This window comes from Pogoniulus pusillus, chromosome 32 (genome assembly GCF_015220805.1).
Source record: "Pogoniulus pusillus isolate bPogPus1 chromosome 32, bPogPus1.pri, whole genome shotgun sequence".
Lineage (NCBI taxonomy): Eukaryota > Metazoa > Chordata > Aves > Piciformes > Lybiidae > Pogoniulus > Pogoniulus pusillus.
This window is the reverse complement of record NC_087295.1, coordinates 13,630,980-13,649,978: the sequence shown is the minus strand read 5'-3', so window position 1 is coordinate 13,649,978 and position 18,999 is coordinate 13,630,980. Positions and strand designations below refer to the sequence as shown.

Sequence of the window (18,999 nt, the reverse complement as noted above, 5' to 3'; positions counted from 1 at the left end):
AGAATCTCTCCTGGTCTGTTCAGATGTGCCATTTGGGGCCTTACTGTGAATTACAAACGATCACAGGTAATGCTGCTGACCACCCTGGATCCTGGATGCTCAGCTTCTTCCCCTCAGGTCACGCTGCAGGAAACCAGTGGTGCCTGCTACAGAATCTCCCTGTTCACAGTGCAGTTAAATCCTTACCTTGCCTCATCTGCACAGCACCGGAACCTTGACTGTTTTTTTGTGTGGTGGAGGTTACTAACTTTTCTTTATTAAAGAAACAAAGCCTTAATCTAATCTGATTAGGTATTGTAGCAGTGTTGATGGACTTGGGAAGTCCTTTTGTGCTATCTTTAGTATGCCACTGAGCACTGGAGATACTGCAACTCCATACTTCATGGGTGTCTGACTACTAGTACTTTTAAGGCCAAGAATTGTTTTTAGACAAATGCAATATATGTCCCTTTTTCTGTTATCTTTTATGGTTTGGTTGGTTTTAAACTGATCTGCTTTATATCTCCTTAATACAACATGTCTTGACTGCTCAATATGTTGATGAAATTCTTGCTTCATTTTAGATCCATGATACCTAACTCGTCACGGGCAGGAAGACACAATACTAAATATATTATTTACAGATGTGTGAGTGGAGTCCTCAGCCTCACAGGTTCAGGTTAGTATCAGTGTAGTAATAATTAATTTCACAGCTGTTTAGTAGCAAAGTATCTGCCTGTAGCAGAGCTGTAGTAATGATGTGCTGTAGAAATGTTACCACGGTGCTATGTGATCTATGTGGTTCCAGACACTTCCCTCCCTGTGGAGTGTTTCATGCAATGGATAATGCCCATCTGCCCTTCTTTCAGTTTATCAAAGTTGAAAAATGCCTTCCAGATAGCTCCTACTGTATTAGTGAGCAGCATGCATAAATCATGTTTTCTACTCACCAGATAGTGGTTTTAGCTTTCTATTATCTGGCTCACGTATACTGGCGTGTCTGATTAATGGAAATGGTGTCAGATGCTGGAATTTGTTGTGACCAATGAGCACAGCTGACTCAGGGGAGCCCAGTCTCTTGGAAAGTAATAGAACAAAACCCAATATGCATAAAACAAATTCAAGTCACTAGACTTTAGCTGATGGAGCCAACTACTTGTGTAATAACAAAGTGGCAGTCAACCGTTCTCTTGTGGCTAAGAGACTGGCCAACAGTGTGCCCAGGTGGCCAAGAGAGCCAGTGGCATCCTGGCCTGCATCAGGAATGGTGTGGCCAGCAGGAGCAGGGAGGTCATTCTGCCCCTGTACTCTGCACTGGTTAGACCACACCTTGAGTACTGTGTTCAGTTCTGGGCCCCCCCAGTTTAGGAGGGACATTGAGATGCTTGAGCGTGTCCAGAGAAGGGCAACGAGGCTGGGGAGAGGCCTTGAGCACAGCCCTACGAGGAGAGGCTGAGGGAGCTGGGATTGGTTAGCCTGGAGAAGAGGAGGCTCAGGGGAGACCTTATTGCTGTCTACAACTACCTGAAGGGTGGTTGTGGCCAGGGGGAGGTTGCTCTCTTCTCTCAGGTGGCCAGCACCAGAACAAGAGGACACAGCCTCAGGGTGTGCCAGGGGAGATTTAGGCTGGAGGTGAGGAGAAAGTTCTTCACTGAGAGAGTCATTGGACACTGGAATGGGCTGCCCGGGGAGGTGGTGGAGTCGCCGTCCCTGGAGCTGTTCAAGGCAGGACTGGACGTGGCACTTGGTGCCATGGTCTGGCCTTGAGCTCTGTGGTAAAGGGTTGGACTTGATGATCTGTGAGGTCTCTTCCAACCTTGGTGATACTGGGATACTGTGATACTGTGAGTAACATCTAACTGCAGGAGGACAAGAAAGAAAAAGTGACTTTTAAGTTAACATTTTATTCTCCATCTCATTTTGTGTTAAATTCCCCAGAGGGGTACAGATGATTTAAGTCTATTTAAATCAAATCACATCCAAGCTGGATATAAAATCTGACCTGTTACTTTTCTGCTTTAACTACACATTTGAAGGAAGCTTCTGTTTTTTTTTCTTAATTCCAGTTGCTCTGTATTCTTCTCTCTGCTTCAAGTACTCTGTTTTGCACTCTTCATAGAATAATGGGTCAGAATAGCTACAAGACAAATAGATACACTTTTGGTTTTCATCTGGGAAAATGGAGCAGATATTGTATGAATAAACACTAACCACTGCTCTTCCTTTCACACCCACAGATCTGCCTGCCTTCAATAACAAAATACCATATTTTTATGAAGTATTAAATGGTTAAATTCTCTTCCTGGAATCTACAGCAGGAGGGCTGCAGTCTCATGCTACTGCTTTCTCTCCGGGCATGCTCCTTTCCAAGCCACTACAGTGAACCCAGGAAGAGGAAAAGTAGAAAAAAGGAAAGACATTTGGTATTTCAGTTCTGCTAAATCATTTCTAATCATAGAATCAACCAGGTTGGGAGAGACCTCCAAGCTCATCCAGTCCAACCTAGAATCGTAGAATCAGTCAGGGTTGTAGCCAGGTGGGGGGTGGCCTCTTTTCCCAGGTAACCAGCAATAGAACAAGGGGACACAGTCTCAAGTTGTGCCAGGGGAGATATAGGCTGGATATTAGGAAGAAGTTCTTCACAGAGAGAGTGATTGGCATTGGAATGGGCTGCCCAGGGAGGTGGTGGAGTCACCATCCCTGGAGGTGTTGAAGCAAAGCCTGGATGAGGCACTTAGTGCCATGGTCTGGTTGAATGGATAGGGCTGGGTGCTAGGTTGGACTGGATGAGCTTGGAGGTCTCTTCCAACCTGCTTGATTCTGATTCTAAGGTACAATGTTCAGAACAGACACCAAAGCCAATAACCTTGCATAATGCTTTTGAGAAGATTGAAGACTTCCACTCATTTCTACATTATCACAGGCCATGCAAGCAAAACAACCTAGAAACTCATTGAGCACTTACTAGCCAACCAGGCAGTCTTTCAGCTGGGAGTTCTCCTGCCGACACTTCAGCACCATCAGAAAGCCTGTCTCTTGGCAGCACTTAGTGAATGCTGAGGAGAGAGGAAAAGAGTTAGAACAGCTGGGAAAAAACAACTGCCACATAAAAACCCATGCAGAGCAGCTCTGATGCATTATTGTCCCTCTAAGCACACTGGCAAAGGATACCACACTGTCTGTAAGAGCTCTGTGACTGCTGCAGCAATGAGCTCTCAATTCAGGTCCTCCACTGGCACTGTGTAACCCATTCACACACATACTTCTATTGCTAATGCCAACATGTTCCTGCACTTTGTCCTGCAGCACACCCATGACTCTTCTGGCTGCTTTTCATACTAACTACTCAGGGCTGTGGCAGCAGACCAAAAGGAAGAGGGAAATGTCAGTAGATGGGGTGGTTTGCATCTCCTCTACAAGTGAAAGCTTTGGAGATGACTGAAGCACATGTGTAGCTACAAATTAAGAGGGCAGTTATTTCACAGCAACTATTCCCTCCAGAAAGGCCACTGCCAGTCACTTCCTATGAAGTCTACCTTGGGACAGGAGGTTGTAATTCTTGCTTAGCATTTCCAAAACTTGCACCTGAGACTGCAAGGAGAGAGCCAGCAGTTTATCAGCTGGGGGTCTCAGGTTGTACCCCAGGGACTGCTACACAGTTTCTGTGCACTCTGCAGCTGCCTGCAGCTGTTGTTAACACAGACTCATAGAATCAACCAGCTTGGAAGAGACCTCCAAGCTCATCCAGGCCAACCTAGCACCCAGTTCTGTCCAGTCAACCAGACCATGGCACCAAGTGCCCCATCCAGGCTTTGCTTGAACACCTCCAGGAGTAGCGACTCCACCACCTCCCTGGGCAGCTCATTCCAATGCCAATCACTCTCTCTGACAACAACTTCCTCCTAACATCCAGCCTAGACTTCCCCTGGCACAGCTTGAGACTGTGACCCCTTGTTCTGTTGCTGCTTGCCTGGCAGAAGAGCCCAACCCCACCTGGCTACAGCCTCCCTTCAGGTAGTTATAAAGGACAGAATACAATTTAAATGCCCACCCTTGGAATCTCTCTGTGCTTTTCCTGGAATGGAAATGTGGAAATTTAACTAAGTCCAATTCATGAGAGAATTTGGGTTTTTTTGTAACCCTGACCATTGTGTTCTATGACACAAACATCTAAATCTCCCTTAATATCACAATTTGTATTTAATTAAGTACCAACAGGTTGATTGCAGAGTGTGAAGAATCAATTCCCATGTTGGGATAAGGCACAGAATGGGGAAGATGAAGGTTGGGTAGAAATGGTGGGAGGACAGTGTAATGTGGGAGGACAATGTGATGTTAGGAGGAAGTTCTTCCCAGAGAGAGTGATTGGCATTGGAATGGGCTGCCCAGGGAGGTTGTGGATTCACCATCCCTGGAGGTGTTGAAGAAAAGCCTGGATGAGGCACTTAGTGCCATGGTCTGGTTGTTTGGATAGGGCTGGGGGAATAGGTTGGACTGGATGAGCTTGGAGGTGTCTTCCAACCTGGTTAATTCTATGATTCTATGTGGGAGGAGGACAATGCAATGTGGGAGGAGGACAATGCAATGTGGGAGGAGGACAATGCAATGTGGGAGGAGGACAATGCAATGTGGGAGGAAGACAATGCAATGTGGGAGGAGGACAATGTAAACAAGGACAAGCTTTCTTCTGTTGATGTTTGCAAAACCTGTCCACAGACATAAGAATAACACAAAATACTCTCAGTGACATTTTCTGGCAAGTTGCTTCTCTTTTCCTGTTGCATTAAATTGTGATTTATTAGCTCTTTATTTTGAAGATTACTCAGTATGCACAGAACAGCTCAGTGGTGCATTTAATGAGCCAAAGGAAGTAGTAAGATGAACATGAAAAGATTGGTTTACATTGTAGAGTAGGAGCTACTTGATATTTCCAACACAGTACAAAAGAAAGCTTCTCTCTAGATTGATCATGGTTCAGTTAACATCACTGAATATCTAATACCTCCAACTCAATTAATTCTCACCTGATTAAGATCAGGCTGATATTCAAACTAAATCATCTCTCCAGTCAAGTAGAAATCAATATTTCTGATTTTACTTTTAAATGACAATAGCAAATAAAATCCATGCATCCTCAGTATGCCAGAAGTAGCTTTCCTATTATCATCTACTATAGCATGCACAACACAGCTGAGTAAAGAATTATTCTAATTTGAACAACAATATATATAAGGCAGATTAATTTGAATAGAAGGAGATAGCAGGGGATAATTAAATGCATCTTATATAGGGTAAAGAGAAAATTGACATAAAATAACCTTGATTCTTTCAAGTGAACCTCTGTTATCAGCTCAAATGCTTTGGCTCCACAAATATTCATTTCCTATAACATAAAAATGATAACAGAGTTGCCATTTCTCTGCCTTATCACCACACCCAGCCCACCAAAAGGCTTCTCCATTTCATCTATTGTACTCCAATATACCACTGAGGGCACTTGTCCTGGAGCAGATATCAATGGATCATCTAGAGAGCAGCCAGACAGAGAGGGATCTGGGGGTGCTGATTGATACCCGCCTGAACATGAGCCAGCAGTGTGCCCATGTGGCCAAGAGAGCCAGTGGCATCCTGGCCTGCATCAAGAATGGTGTGGCCAGCAGGAGCAGGGAGGTCATTCTGCCTCTGTACTCTGCACTGGTTAGACCACACCTTGAGTGCTGTGTTCAGTTCTGGGCCCCCCAGTTTAGGAGGGACATTGAGATGCTTGAGCGTGTCCAGAGAAGGGCGACGAGGCTGGGGAGAGGCCTTGAGCACAGCCCTACGAGGAGAGGCTGAGGGAGCTGGGATTGGTTAGCCTGGAGAAGAGGAGGCTCAGGGCAGACCTTATTGCTGTCTACAACTACCAGAGGGGAGGTTGTGGCCAGGAGGAGGTTGCTCTCTTCTCTCAGGTGGCCAGCACCAGAACAAGAGGACACAGCCTCAGGCTGTGCCAGGGGAGATTTAGGCTGGAGGTGAGGAGAAAGTTCTTCCCTGAGAGAGTCATTGGGCACTGGAATGGGCTGCCCGGGGAGGTGGTGGAGTCGCCATCCCTGGAGCTGTTCAAGGCAGGATTGGACGTGGCACTTGGTGCCATGGTCTGGCCTTGAGCTCTGTGGTAAAGGGTTGGACTTGATGATCTGTGAGGTCTCTTCCAACCCTGATGATACTGGGATACTGTGGTGTGCAGTAGTGTACAACAGAGGACCAGGGAGGAGAGACAATCCCAGGAATCTACACACTTTAGGGAAAACATTCACTATGTAAGAGGTCTCCTCCTGCCCAATCTTTTCTAGGGCTCTCTAACCACAGCAAAACAGCTTTGTCTTCTTCAGTGGATCTTAGTACTGACTGGCTGCAGCATCTCTTGCATTCGTAGTATCATAGGACCATAGAATGGTAAGGGCTGGAAGGGCCCTCTTGAACTCACCTAGTCCAAGCCCTCTGCCAAGTCAGGATCACATAGGCCACACAGGAACACATCCAGGCAGGGCTTGAAAGTGTCCCGAGAAGGAGACTCCATAACCTCTCTGGGCAGCCTGTTCTGGGCACTACATCACCCTCAAGGTGAAGAAGTTTTCCCTCATGTTGAGGTCCAACTTTCTATGTCCCAGTTTGTATCTGTTGCCCCTTATAGGATCACAGGATGCTAGGGGTTGGAAGGGACCCAAGGAGATCATCCAGTCCAACCCTCCTGCCAGAGCAGGACAATCCTATCTAACACAGATCACACAGGAACACATCCAGACAGGCCTGGAAAGGCTCCACAGAAGGAGACTCCACGACCTCCCTGGGGAGCCTGTGCCAGCATCTGTGACCCTTACAGTAAAGAAGTTCCCCCTTGTGTTGAGGCAGAACCTCTTTTGCTGCAGCTTACACCCATTGCTCCTTGTCCTATCCCAGGCAGCAGTGAGCAGAGCCTGTCCCCCTGCTCCTGGCAGCCCTCAGATACTTATAAACATTGATCAAATCCCCTCTCAGTCTTCTCTTCTCCAGACTAAGCAGCCCCAGGTCCCTCAGCCTCTCCTCATCAGCCATGCCCTCCAGTCCCTTAATCATCCTCCTAGCCCTCTGCTAGACCCTTTCCAGCAGATCCAGTGGACCCTCACCCTATCTCTGGGCACCACTGGAAAGGGACTGGCCCCATCTCCCTGGCACCCACCCTGTAGATATTTGTAAACATCAATAGGATGCCCTCTCAGTGTTCTCCAACAGCTCCAGGTCTCTCAGCCTCTCCTTGCCATACAGATGTTCCATCCCTTTCAACATCCTTGTAGCCCTCCACTGGACCCTCTCCAGCATCTTCCTGTCTCTCCTGAACTTGGGAGCCCAGAACTGAATACAGTGCTCCAGATGTGGCTTCACCAGAGCAGAGAAGAGGGGCAAGAGAATGTTCCTGAAACTGCTGGGGACACTCTTCTTAATGCCCACAGGATCCCACTGGCCTTCTTGGCCACAAAGGTACACTGCTGTCCCATGAATAGCAGGCTGAAAAGTCACTCTTGTGATTGACAGCTAAACACACAGCAAGAGAGAATGAACTGCCAGAAAGACAGCACCAACTGTGATCTGAAGTGGAAGAATATTTCCCCCCAAACCTAGAAACTGTTTCTCTAAACACACTGCCTTGGGGTAAGGCATCCTTGTTATTGATTTCCTAGCAACAAGTCTGAAGACTTTGCTTTAGGGAGTATTTACAATCAGACCTGAGGAAATGACATCCTGATCCAGACCAAGGATCCTGTGGTCATCTTTTTCAAAAGCCAGTGACAGCTGCTGCAGAAAAAGGTGTCAGGAAGTCAACATTGTAGAAAAACCAACCATAACCTTGGTTTACACCTTGGAGTACAAAGCTCTCAGGTGCCTTTCAACCCCTTTATGATCACTTGCAGTGGTCTAAGCTGACAAGACTCCTAGATCTCTCAGCACTTTCTGTGTGCCTGTGTACATGTCAGATCTGGACATGTGTATATACACCTGTGTATCTTAGAGTCACAGAATCAGCCAGGGTTGGAAGGGACCACAAGGATCAGCCAGTTCCAACCCCCCTGCCATGCCCAGGGACACCCTACCCTAGAGCAGGCTGCACACAGCCTCAGCCAGCCTGGCCTCAAACACCTCCAGCCATGGGGCCTCAACCACCTCCCTGGGCAACCCATTCCAGCCTCTCACCACTCTCATGCTCAACAACTTCTTCCTCACCTCCACTCTGAATCTCCTCACCTCCAGCTTTGCTCCATTCCCCCACTCCCTGACAGCCTCAAAAGTCCCTCCCCAGCTTTTTTGTAGCCCCCTTCAGATCCTGGAAGGCCACAAGAAGGTCACCTGGGAGCCTCCTCTTCTGCAGCCTGCACAGCCCCAACTCTTTCAGTCTGTGCTCACAGCAGAGCTGCTGCAGCCCTCCGAGCATCCTCCTGGCCCTGCTCTGGACACAGTCCAGCACCTCCACATCCTTCTTGTAATGGGGACTCCAGAAGTGGATGCCCCACAGCAATACAACACACTGTCACCTTTATGAAGTTCCAGCAACCCAGCACTTTAAGAGCTAAGAGACAAACTCTCCTGTCTCTAAGAAAGACACCCAGAGGCCAGCAGTAAAAAGAGAGTGATAACAGAGGACACATAGCAAGGGCATAACTAGCATGTACAAGGCTTACTGTATTTTGCCAGGCAGGACAGATCTAAGTGCTCAAAGATGACAAATGTGCTGGGCTGTTGGAGAAAAGCAGGCCTCCTTTTCTTCTCACTGAAATTACCCAAACCAAAAACCCTTTATAGCAAAGTAAAGAATCATAGACTCATAGAATCAACCAGGTTGGAAGAGACCTCCAAGATCATCCAGTCCAAGACATTGTTGTAAAGCATTTCACTTGGGTGAATCATTAGTTGGCTACTAAAGATACTTGGTTTAGGAATGTTCCTGTCAAGTACAAGCACTGGCTTCTAGATAAGCTTTCAGGCAGCACCCACCTGAAGGGCACAGCTAGCTGGTTGAACTGCACTGCTTTTAATCAGCTGCATCCTTTAAGACTGACTTGAGCTAATTTTCCTCCCATCCTGCAGTAAGTATCCCTGACAGGAAGCATTACCACACCAGGCACTGGAAGAGGCAGAACTGGAACAAATGCAAGTTCCCCCGTGGCTACTGTCTGTCACTGCCTGCTTCTGTACAAACAAGTGCATTCAGCTTGAGCTGCACAGAGTAGCCCTGCTGCTGCTTATCCTCCCACCTCCTTCCAGAGCTGCTGAGCCACTCAGGGACAGCTTAGAAGTTAGCGTAACAGATGATTAAAAGAAACAACATCCCCCCTCCCTCTGTCCCACAGTGACAGACTCCTTAGCTGAACTTCAAAGTTCAAAACCCAAAGAAGTCTCCTTCTGACAGCAATTCTTTGCCAGGCAGAAAGAGCAGTAGCATCCTACCACACCGTGGAGACAGAGCAGTCATTCATGGCATTCTCCAAGGGGCAATTTCACACCTACTCCACCATGCCACCAGCTCTAAGCTGCAGCATGCTGGTTTCAGCCCATGGCTTGGATGGCAACACTCTGTGCTGGGTTAGGAACTGGCTGGAGGGCTGAGCCCAGAGAGTGGTGGTGAATGGTGCCACATCCAGCTGGCAGCTGTCACTAGTGGTGTCCCTCAGGGATCAGTGCTGGGCCCCATCCTCTTTAACATCTTCATAGATGACCTGGATGAGGGCATGGAGTCAGTCATCAGCAAGTTTGCAGATGACACCAAGCTGGGGGCAGATGTGGCTGGGTTGGAGGGCAGAAGGGCTCTGCAGCAGGACCTTGACCGCCTGCACAGATGGGCAGAGTCCAATGGGATGGGGTTCAATAGCTCCAAGTGCAGGGTGCTGCACTTTGGCCACAGCAACCCCATGCAGAGATACAAGCTGGGGTCGGAGTGGCTGGAGAGCAGCCAGACAGAGAGGGATTTGGGGGTGCTGATTGATACCCGCCTGAACATGAGCCAGCAGTGTGCCCAGGTGGCCAAGAGAGCCAGTGGCATCCTGGCCTGCATCAGGAATGGTGTGGTCAGCAGGAGCAGGGAGGTCATTCTGCCCCTGTACTCTGCACTGAGAGGCCTTGAGCACAGCCCTACGAGGAGAGGCTGAGGGAGCTGGGATTGGTTAGCCTGGAGAAGAGGAGGCTCAGGGCAGACCTTATTGCTGTCTACAACTACGTGAGGGGTGGTTGTGGCCAGGAGGAGGTTGCTCTGTTCTCTCAGGTGGCCAGCACCAGAACAAGAGGACACAGCCTCAGGCTGTGCCAGGGGAGATTTAGGCTGGAGGTGAGGAGAAAGTTCTTCCCTGAGAGAGTCATTGGACACTGGAATGGGCTGCCCGGGGAGGTGGTGGAGTCGCCGTCCCTGGAGCTGTTCAAGGCAGGACTGGACGTGGCACTTGGTGCCATGGTCTGGCCTTGAGCTCTGTGGTAAAGGGTTGGACTTGATGATCTGTGAGGTCTCTTCCAACCCTGATGATACTGGGATACTGTGATACTGTGATATTTTTTTCCCCCCTCCCCTCAGTTCAATTTACTGCATTTGGAAAAGTATGCTTTTTAGCTTGAAGTTCCAACACCAAAGCTTTGGGTTTGAAAAAAGGTTAAGTAATGATTTAAACAATTTATTAGCTCTCCCTTGAGGCTGTTTCAGCTGATTTTCTAGCTCAGACATAGGGGGGAGGTGAACATTCCAGGGAAAGGCTATAGAATGGCAACAATGGATAAGTTAACATCATTTCACTGGAGCATCAGGAGCTTTATGTCTGGAAGCACAGCTTGGACCTTCCCCTTGCAGCTTCTGATGCTTCAGCTGCGCCTGCTGCTATCTTCCCCCACTGCTGTTTTGGCTGCTGATGCTTTGCTGCTGCCTGACCCCTTCCCCATCTTCCTTAAGGTTATTATATCTCTGCAGTAGTTTATTTCTCCTTGTATTTAAACTACAAGAAATTGTGCTAGTTTGAAGCTAGCTAGAGTATTTTGGTGAGAAGAATTAGATGATAGGCTGTGAAAAGGAAACAGTGCTGATGTCTGCTGCACTCATAGGCTTGCTGAGATGGATAATAATACAAACCTAGACAAGGGAGTTGCTGTCTGGGCTTTTTGGACTGCACTTCTCTCTCTAACCTGCCTGACTAATCCTTCTGCTTCCTAACTCCCTTGGCCAACCCTTCAAACTACCTTGAAGCATAAGACAAAGTCTGGGGTAAGGTAGAGGGGTGAGAGAAGGTGGAAGGGTGGTTGGGAGCCCCTGCTGGGGACTCAGGTTTCTGGGAGGGCTGCTGTGTTTCTGTATTACTTTTTACCTTGTCTATTTCTGTCTCTAGCTATATGGATTGTAAACACCTGCTTGTATATTGTGCTGAGCTGTAAATAGAAAGCTTCATTCAATTTCCAGATGGACTGAGTCTAGTCTGGGTGATTTTCCCAAGGGTGGGGGGCCAGGGAACACCCAAAGCACCACAGAAACACAACTTCATTTTTCCCTGACTTACCAAACAAACTTCTGTGTTGTGGAGAGTTTATTCTACCCCATCCCACCCTAACCCAGGACAGCCCTGCTCAGGAAGAAATGAAGCATCCTCTGAACAAAGGTGAAACTGGAATCAGATCCAGCTGGAGAGTGGGGGTGGGATGGGGTGTACAGAATAGGCTCAGCATTTCAGGCCTTCTGGGCACATGGGCAAGGATGAAATGTAAAAGATTAATACACTTTACACTCCTTGGGGCTCGGGTTAGAGATGTAACCAGAAACCTACTGAATCTGGTACCACCCTCTGATCACTACCCTTTACTAGGCACCCAAGTGGCAAGCCATGAAGTTGAGACCAGAAGTCCAAATGCAATCAGAAGGGACTTCAAAGCACTGGGCAGATGAGTTGGAGGAACAGGGGCACAGAGTTTTTTCTTCAGTAGCCTCAGTGGCAAGCAAGAATACTGAAAGGAAGAGGAAATCACTCATGATGAGCAAGTGGCTCAGAGCTGGGTTCTTTGATCTTGGGGAACTTCATATGGCACCAGGTCTGCTGGCAACAAATGGAGTACATCCATCTCAGAGGGTGAAAAAGGTCCTGGCATATGAGTTTGCAGGGCTTGTTGACAGGGCTTGAAACTAGATTTGAAGGGGGAAAGGGGAAAAGCAGACTCACTGGAGACAGGCCTGGCACATGGCAGTTTAGTGAGGTGGGCTTTAAACTGAATTTTGCAGGGGATGGGGTCCAACATAGCAATGTGTGTGCCACTGCACTCCACAGGCAACTGGACAAGACTAACCACAATGGTAACAGATGGTCACAGAATCACAGAGTGTCAGGGGCTGGAAGGGACCTCCAAAGCTCATCCAGTCCAACCCCACTGCCAGAGCAGGATCACCCAGAGCAGATCGCACAGGAACACATCCAGGTGGGTTTGAATATCTCCAGAGGAGACTCCATAGTCCCTCTGGGCAGCCTGTGCCAGGGCTCTGTCACCCTCACAGGGAAAAACTTCCTCCTCGTGTTTACAAGAAACTTCCTCTGTCTCAGCTTCTACCCACTGGCCCTTGAGCTGTCACTGGGCATCACCCAGCAGAGCCTGGCTCCAGCCTCCTGGCACTCACCTGCACATATTGATAAACATTGATAAGGTCACCTCCCAGTCTCCTCTTCTCCAAGCTAAAGAGCTCCAGCTCCCTCAGGCTCTCCTTGTAAGAGAGATGTTCCATTCCCTTCATCATTTTTGTGGCCCTGCACTGGACTCTGGCAAGCAGATCCTCAACTAAGTAAGTGTCTGAAGTATCTATATACCAACACAAGAAGCATGGGAAATAAGACAAATTAGAAACCTGGGCATGGTCACAGTGAAATGATCTCTCTGCAATCAGAGAGACATGGTGGGATAGCTCACATGATTAGAATAGAATAGAATAGAATCAACCAGGTTGGAAGAGACCTCCAAGATCATCCAGGCCAACCTAGCACCCAGCCCTAGCCAGACTATGGCACTAAGTGCCTCAGCCAGGCTTGGCTTCAACACCTCCAGGCATGGCAACTCCACCACCTCCCTGGGCAGCCCATTCCAATGCCAATCACTCTCTCTGACAACAACTTCCTCCTAACATCCAGCCTAGACCTGCCCTGGCACAACTTCACACTGTGTCCCCTTGTTCTGGTGCTGGTTGGCTGGCAGAAGAGAACAACCCCACCTGGCTACAGCCTCCCTTTAGGTAGTTGTAGACAGCAATGAGGTCTGCCCTGAGCCTCCTCTTCTGCAGGCTGCACACCCCCAGCTCCCTCAGCCTCTCCTCATAGGGTTTGTGCTCCAGGCCCCTCACCAGCTTTGTTGCCCTTCTCTGGACACCTTCCAGCACCTCAACATCTCTCTTGAATGGAGGAGCCCAGAACTGGACACAGCACTCAAGGTGTGGCCTGAGCAGTGCTGAGTACAGGGGCAGAAGAACCTCCCTTGTCCTGCTGGCCACACTGTTCCTGATCCAGCCCAGGATGCCATTGGCTCTCTTGGCCACCTGGGCACACTGCTGCCTCATCTTCAGCCTACTACCTACCAATACCCCCAGGTCCCTTTCTTCCTGGCTGCTCTCAGCCACTCTGTCCCCAGCCTGCAGTGCTGCTTGGGGTTGTTGTGGCCAAAGTACAGAACCCTGCTCTTGGCCTTGTTCAGTCTCATCCCATTGGCCTCTGCCCACCCATGCAGCCTGGCCAGGTCCCTCTGCAGGGCTCTCCTACCCTCCAACAGCTCCACAGCTTCTCCTAGCTTGGTGTCATCTGCAAACTTACTGATGCTGGACTCAATCCCCTCATCCAGATTGAAATGTTGTGATAATGGACAGCTTTGTACTTTTTAGGAAGGACAGACTGACAAGGTGAGGTGGTGGAGTTGCTGTCTACGTGACTAAGCAACTAGAATGCAGTGAGCTTGCCCCATGGTGAGATGCTGAGAAGTGTTGAAATCATATGGATCATAGAATCATAGAATCAACCAGGTTGGAAGAGAACTCCAAGATCATCCAGTCCAACCTAGCACCCAGCCCTAGCCAAGCAACCAGACCATGGCACTAAGTGCCTCATCCAGTCTTTTCTTGAACACCTCCAGGGACGGTGCCTCCACCACCTCCCCGGGCAGCCCATTCCAATGGGAAATCACTTTCTCTGTGAAGAACTTCTTCCTAAGGGGATAAGAGGGGACATGCAAACAGACCACCTAATCAAGAAGAAGTTGCTGACAGGACCTTCTACAGTCAACTGAAAGTAGCCTCAAGATCAAGTGCCTTGGTGCTCCTGGAGGTTACAGTTATCAGCAATTAATCAGGCAGATATATTATCCAAAACTATATTAACTAAATAACTACTGTTAACTAAAATCTCTTGCCTAACACATTTACAGCTTTAATTTACAGATTCAGACAGTCAGCTGGAGTTTGCACCATCGAACAGCAAGAACGACCTAAGGGAACTGAGCAATTTGAGACAGCAATTTCAACTGAGCAGTAATTGGGGGAGAGGTAGGCTGCAAGTAACAGCTGCGCCACAAGGGGGAGCCCTTTGCCCACGTCTGCAGACCAGGTGGCAGAGACTGCCCAGGAGAGTCCAATCACCCACGGTGCTAGTTCCAGCCTGGCTGGGATGTTTTGGGGAGAAGAATTAGATGCTAGGCTGTGAAAAGGAACCAATGCTGATGGCTGCTGCACTTATAGGCTTGCTGAGATGGGTAAGAACAAGAACACAAACACAGATAACACAGTTCTTTTCTCTCTGTGTTTGGGGTTGCACTTCTCTCTCTCTCTAACCTAACCTGCTGTCTGTGCTAATCCATCTGCTTCCTAACTCCCCTGGCTGACCCTTCAAACTCACCTTGCATGTAAGGCAAAGTCTGGGGTAAGGTAGAGGGGTGGGAGAAGGTGGAAGGGTGGTTGGGAGCCCCTCCTGGGGACTCAGGTTTCTGGGAGGGCTGCTGTGTGCCTGTATTACCTTTTTCACAGTATCACAGTATCCCAGTATCACCAAGGTTGGAAGAGACCTCACAGATCAACAAGTCCAACCCTTTACCACAGAGCTCAAGGCCAGACCATGGCACCAAGTGCCACGTCCAATCCTGCCTTGAACAGCTCCAGGGACGGCGACTCCACCACCTCCCCGGGCAGCCCATTCCAGTGTCCAATGACTCTCTCAGGGAAGAACTTTCTCCTCACCTCCAACCTAAATCTCCCCTGGCACAGCCTGAGGCTGTGTCCTCTTGTTCTGGTGCTGGCCACCTGAGAGAAGAGAGCAACCTCCTCCTGGCCACAACCTCCCCTCAGGTAGTTGCAGACAGCAATAAGGTCTGCCCTGAGCCTCCTCTTCTCCAGGCTAACCAATCCCAGCTCCCTCAGCCTCTCCTCCTAGGGCTGTGCTCAAGGCCTCTCCCCAGCCTCGTCGCCCTTCTCTGGACACGCTCAAGCATCTCAGTGTCCCTCCTAAACTGGGGGGCCCAGAACTTGTAAATACCTGCTTGTATATTGTGCTGAGCTGTAACTATAAAGCTTCATTCAATTTCCAGTGTCTGAGTCTAGTCTGGGTGACTTTGTTTAAGTGTGGAGGGGCAGGGAACATCCAAAGCACCACACTCACAAGTGCCCGGGAGCCCTTCTGGAGCCTCAATGTATAATGTGAATATGCAGACACACAAAACAAAGCCAAACAGAGCCAGAGCTGCCTGCCCAAGGGAAAGCTTCTCCAGGTGGGGAGAAAAGCAGCTGCAGACCCAGAGGAAGGCACACTTTCTCAACAGGCCAGGGAGGCTTTGCAGCATGCCCAACAGCTTTCCAGGGCAGAAACTTCCCAGCCTGACAAGGTTTTGTTTCGGTTTTGTTCCAAATGAAACAAAACCTTTCCTTTTCCTTTGCTAAAAGGAGCTCCTGGGCATGAACAAGGCTCCCAGGGAACAAGGGCAGTGGTTTCCCATTTCAACCTGCTGTTAATATTTGCCAAGGACAATGGCAACCAACTGGCACAAAGGACAGCAAGAAACTTAGCCTATGGCGTAGAAGCCTGCCAGAGCACACCACTGTTCACACACACAGCACAAGGCAAGCCCTGGGTGCAATGTGTGTCCTTCTTGACCAAAACAGGGGAGATGCCAAGGCTTGCAGAGACATGCAGATGTCTGCTTTCACAGGCCCACAGGATGTTAGAGGCTGGAAAGGACCCAAGGAGATCATCCAGTCCAACCCCCCTGCCAGAGCAGGACAATCCTATCTAACACAGAGCACAGAGGAACACATCCAGACAGGCCTTGAAAGGCTCCACAGAAGGAGACTCCACAAACTCTCTGGGAGGGTGCCAGTGCCCTGGGACCCTTACAGGAAAGAAGTTCCCCCTTGTGTTGAGGCAGAACCTCTTTTGCTGCAACTTACACCCATTGCTCCTTGTCCTATCCCAGGCAGCAGTGAGCAGAGCCTGTCCCCCCACTCCTGGCAGCCCTCAGATACTTATAAACATTGATTAAATCCCCTCTCAGTCTTCTTTTCTCCAGACTAAGCAGCCCCAGGTCCCCCAGCCTCTCCTCATCAGCCATGCCCTCCTGTCCTCTCATCATCCTCCAGCAGATCCCTGTCCCTCTTCAACTGGGGAGCCCAAAACTGAACACAGTATTCAAGATGAGGTCCCAGCAGGGCAGAGTAGAGGGGGAGGAGAACCTCCCTTGATCTGCTGGACACACTCTGCCTAATACACCCCAGGATCCCATTTGCCTTCTTGGCCACCAGGGCACATTGCTGTGCCATGGGTCACTTGTTAGCCACCAGCACCCCCAGGTCCCTCTCCACAGGGCTGCTCTCCAGCAGATCCCCTCCCAGCCTGTGCTGGTGCAGTTTATTATTTCTCCCCATATGCTTTGGTCTACTTTTTGCACCAAAACTCCCACTCTAGGAGGGAGGGGGGAATGGGGTTTGGAACTTGTTGACCTCATATGCATCTTCCATCAACTTGATATTAATGGTAAGGATCACACAGCCAGACATAAAAACGCTCCTGCAGTGTGTTGATGACAACTTTCTGCTGCAGGTGACTGAAGAACCAATGAAGAGAGGTGAGGTGTGATGCTGGGCCTTGTACTAGCCAACAAAGAAGATCGGGTACAGAAGTAAAGGTTGTGGGCAAGCCTTGGCTGTAGTGACCACAACCTGTTGGAGTTCAGTTATTGTTAGGCAAAGAAACAGAGCAGTAAGTAAACATAGACTTAAAGAGGGCTAACTTTGTCTTCTTCAAAGACCTACTCAGAAGTAGCCCATGGGCTGGGGCTGGAGAGGGCAGGGGGGGCAAGAGAGTTGGTTAATATTCAAACACTATTTCCAAGCTCAAGACAGGTGTATGTCCTTAAACTAAATCAAGTAGAGGAGGCAGGAGACCAGCATGCATAGGCAAGGAGCTCCTAGAAAAACTTAACTAGAAGAGGGATGTTAATAAGATGGAAAAAGGGTGGGAAGGTTATGGAAGTGCTGGGCCCAGTCCTGTTCAATGTCTTTATTGATGACCTGGACTAGGGGATTGAGTCCAGCATCAGTAAGTTTGCAGATGACACCAAGCTAGGAGCAGGTGTGGAGCTGTTGGAAGGTAGGAGAGGCCTGCAGAGGGACCTGGCCAGGCTGGATGGGTGGGCAGAGGCCAATGGGATGAGACTGAACAAGGCCAAGTGCAGGGTTCTGCACTTTGGCCACAACAACTCCAAACAGCACTACAGGCTGGAGACAGAGTGGCTGAGAGCAGCCAGGAGGAAAGGGACCTGGGGGTACTGGTAGATAGGAGCTGAAGATGAGCTAGCAGTGTGCCCAGGTGGGCAAGAGAGCCAATGGCATCCTGGCCTGTACCAGGAGCAGTGTGGCCAGCAGGACAAGGGAGGTTATTCTGCCCCTGTACTCAGCACTGCTCAGGCCACACCTTGAGTGCTGTGTCCAGTTCTGAGCTCCTCAATTCAAGAGAGATGTTGAGGTGCTGGAAGGTGTCCAGAGAAGGGCAACAAAGCTGGTGAGGGGCCTGGAGCACAAACCCTATGAGGAGAGGCTGAGGGAGCTGGGGGTGTGCAACCTGCAGAAGAGGAAGCTCAGGGCAGAGCTCATTGCTGTCTACAACTACCTGAAGGGAGGCTGTAGCCAGGTGGGGTTGGGCTCTTCTGCCAGGCAACCAGCAACAGAACAAGGGGACACAGTCTCAAGGTGTGCCAGGGGAGGTCTAGGCTGGATGTTAGGAGGAAGTTGTTGGCAGAGAGAGTGATTGGCATTGGAATGGGCTGCCCAGGGAGGTGGTGGAGGCACTGTCCCTGGAGGTGTTGAAGCAAAGCCTGGCTGAGGCACTTAGTGCCATGGTCTGGTTGACTGGATAGGGCTGGGTGCTAGGTTGGAAAGGATGATCTTGGAGGTCTCTTCCAACCTGGTTGATTCTATGATTCTATGATTTTAAAAGAGGCAGTGACTCTCCTTTACAGGTGACTGTTCACCCTACATTCCTTTCCATCCATCATTCCAACACCTTCAAAGCATCAGAGCACTGTATGTATATGAGGGGATATAATAACTTCTCTGCAGAATCAGGTCTATTAATAGATGAGGCAACCTCTCCACAATAAAGGATATCATTTTGGAAAGAGTAAAAAGGAAATCACTGTAGACAAATGTTTACAAACAAGCCCTTGACAGATCAACAAAATAAAACAAAATGCACCATTGGTCATCTATGGCAGTCCCTCAAGAAAGAATCACAGAATCAGTCAGGGTTGGAAGGGACCACAAGGAGCAGCCAGTTCCAACTCCTCCTGCCATGCCCAGGGACACCCTACCCTAGAGCAGGCTGCACACAGCCTCAGCCAGCCTGGCCTCAAACACCTCCAGCCATGGGGCCTCAACCACCTCCCTGGGCAACCCATTCCAGCCTCTCACCACTCTCAGGCTCAACAACTTCCTCCTCACCTCCAGGCTGAACCTCCCCACCTCCAGCTTTGCTCCAT

General features: G+C 49.4%; 1 protein-coding gene across 3 annotated transcripts in view; it reads right to left on the bottom strand.

The window, feature by feature from the left end:
- Nucleotides 1–18,999, bottom strand: part of CMC1 (C-X9-C motif containing 1) — a 53,265-nt gene that overhangs the window by 5,283 nt on the left and 28,983 nt on the right. The window contains exons 3-5 of one of the 3 annotated variants that reach the window (XM_064169777.1): nt 2,945–3,035; nt 1,982–2,116; nt 1,767–1,838 (exon numbers count right to left, since the gene is read on the bottom strand). In XM_064169777.1, coding sequence (XP_064025847.1) covers nt 2,002–2,116; nt 2,945–3,035 — 206 coding nt within the window. In that variant the 3' untranslated portion in view covers nt 1,767–1,838; nt 1,982–2,001. Of the gene's footprint in view, nt 1–1,766; nt 1,839–1,863; nt 2,117–2,944; nt 3,036–18,999 lie in introns of those variants that run through there. The other 2 variants (XM_064169776.1, XM_064169775.1) reach the window with 2 other exon arrangements.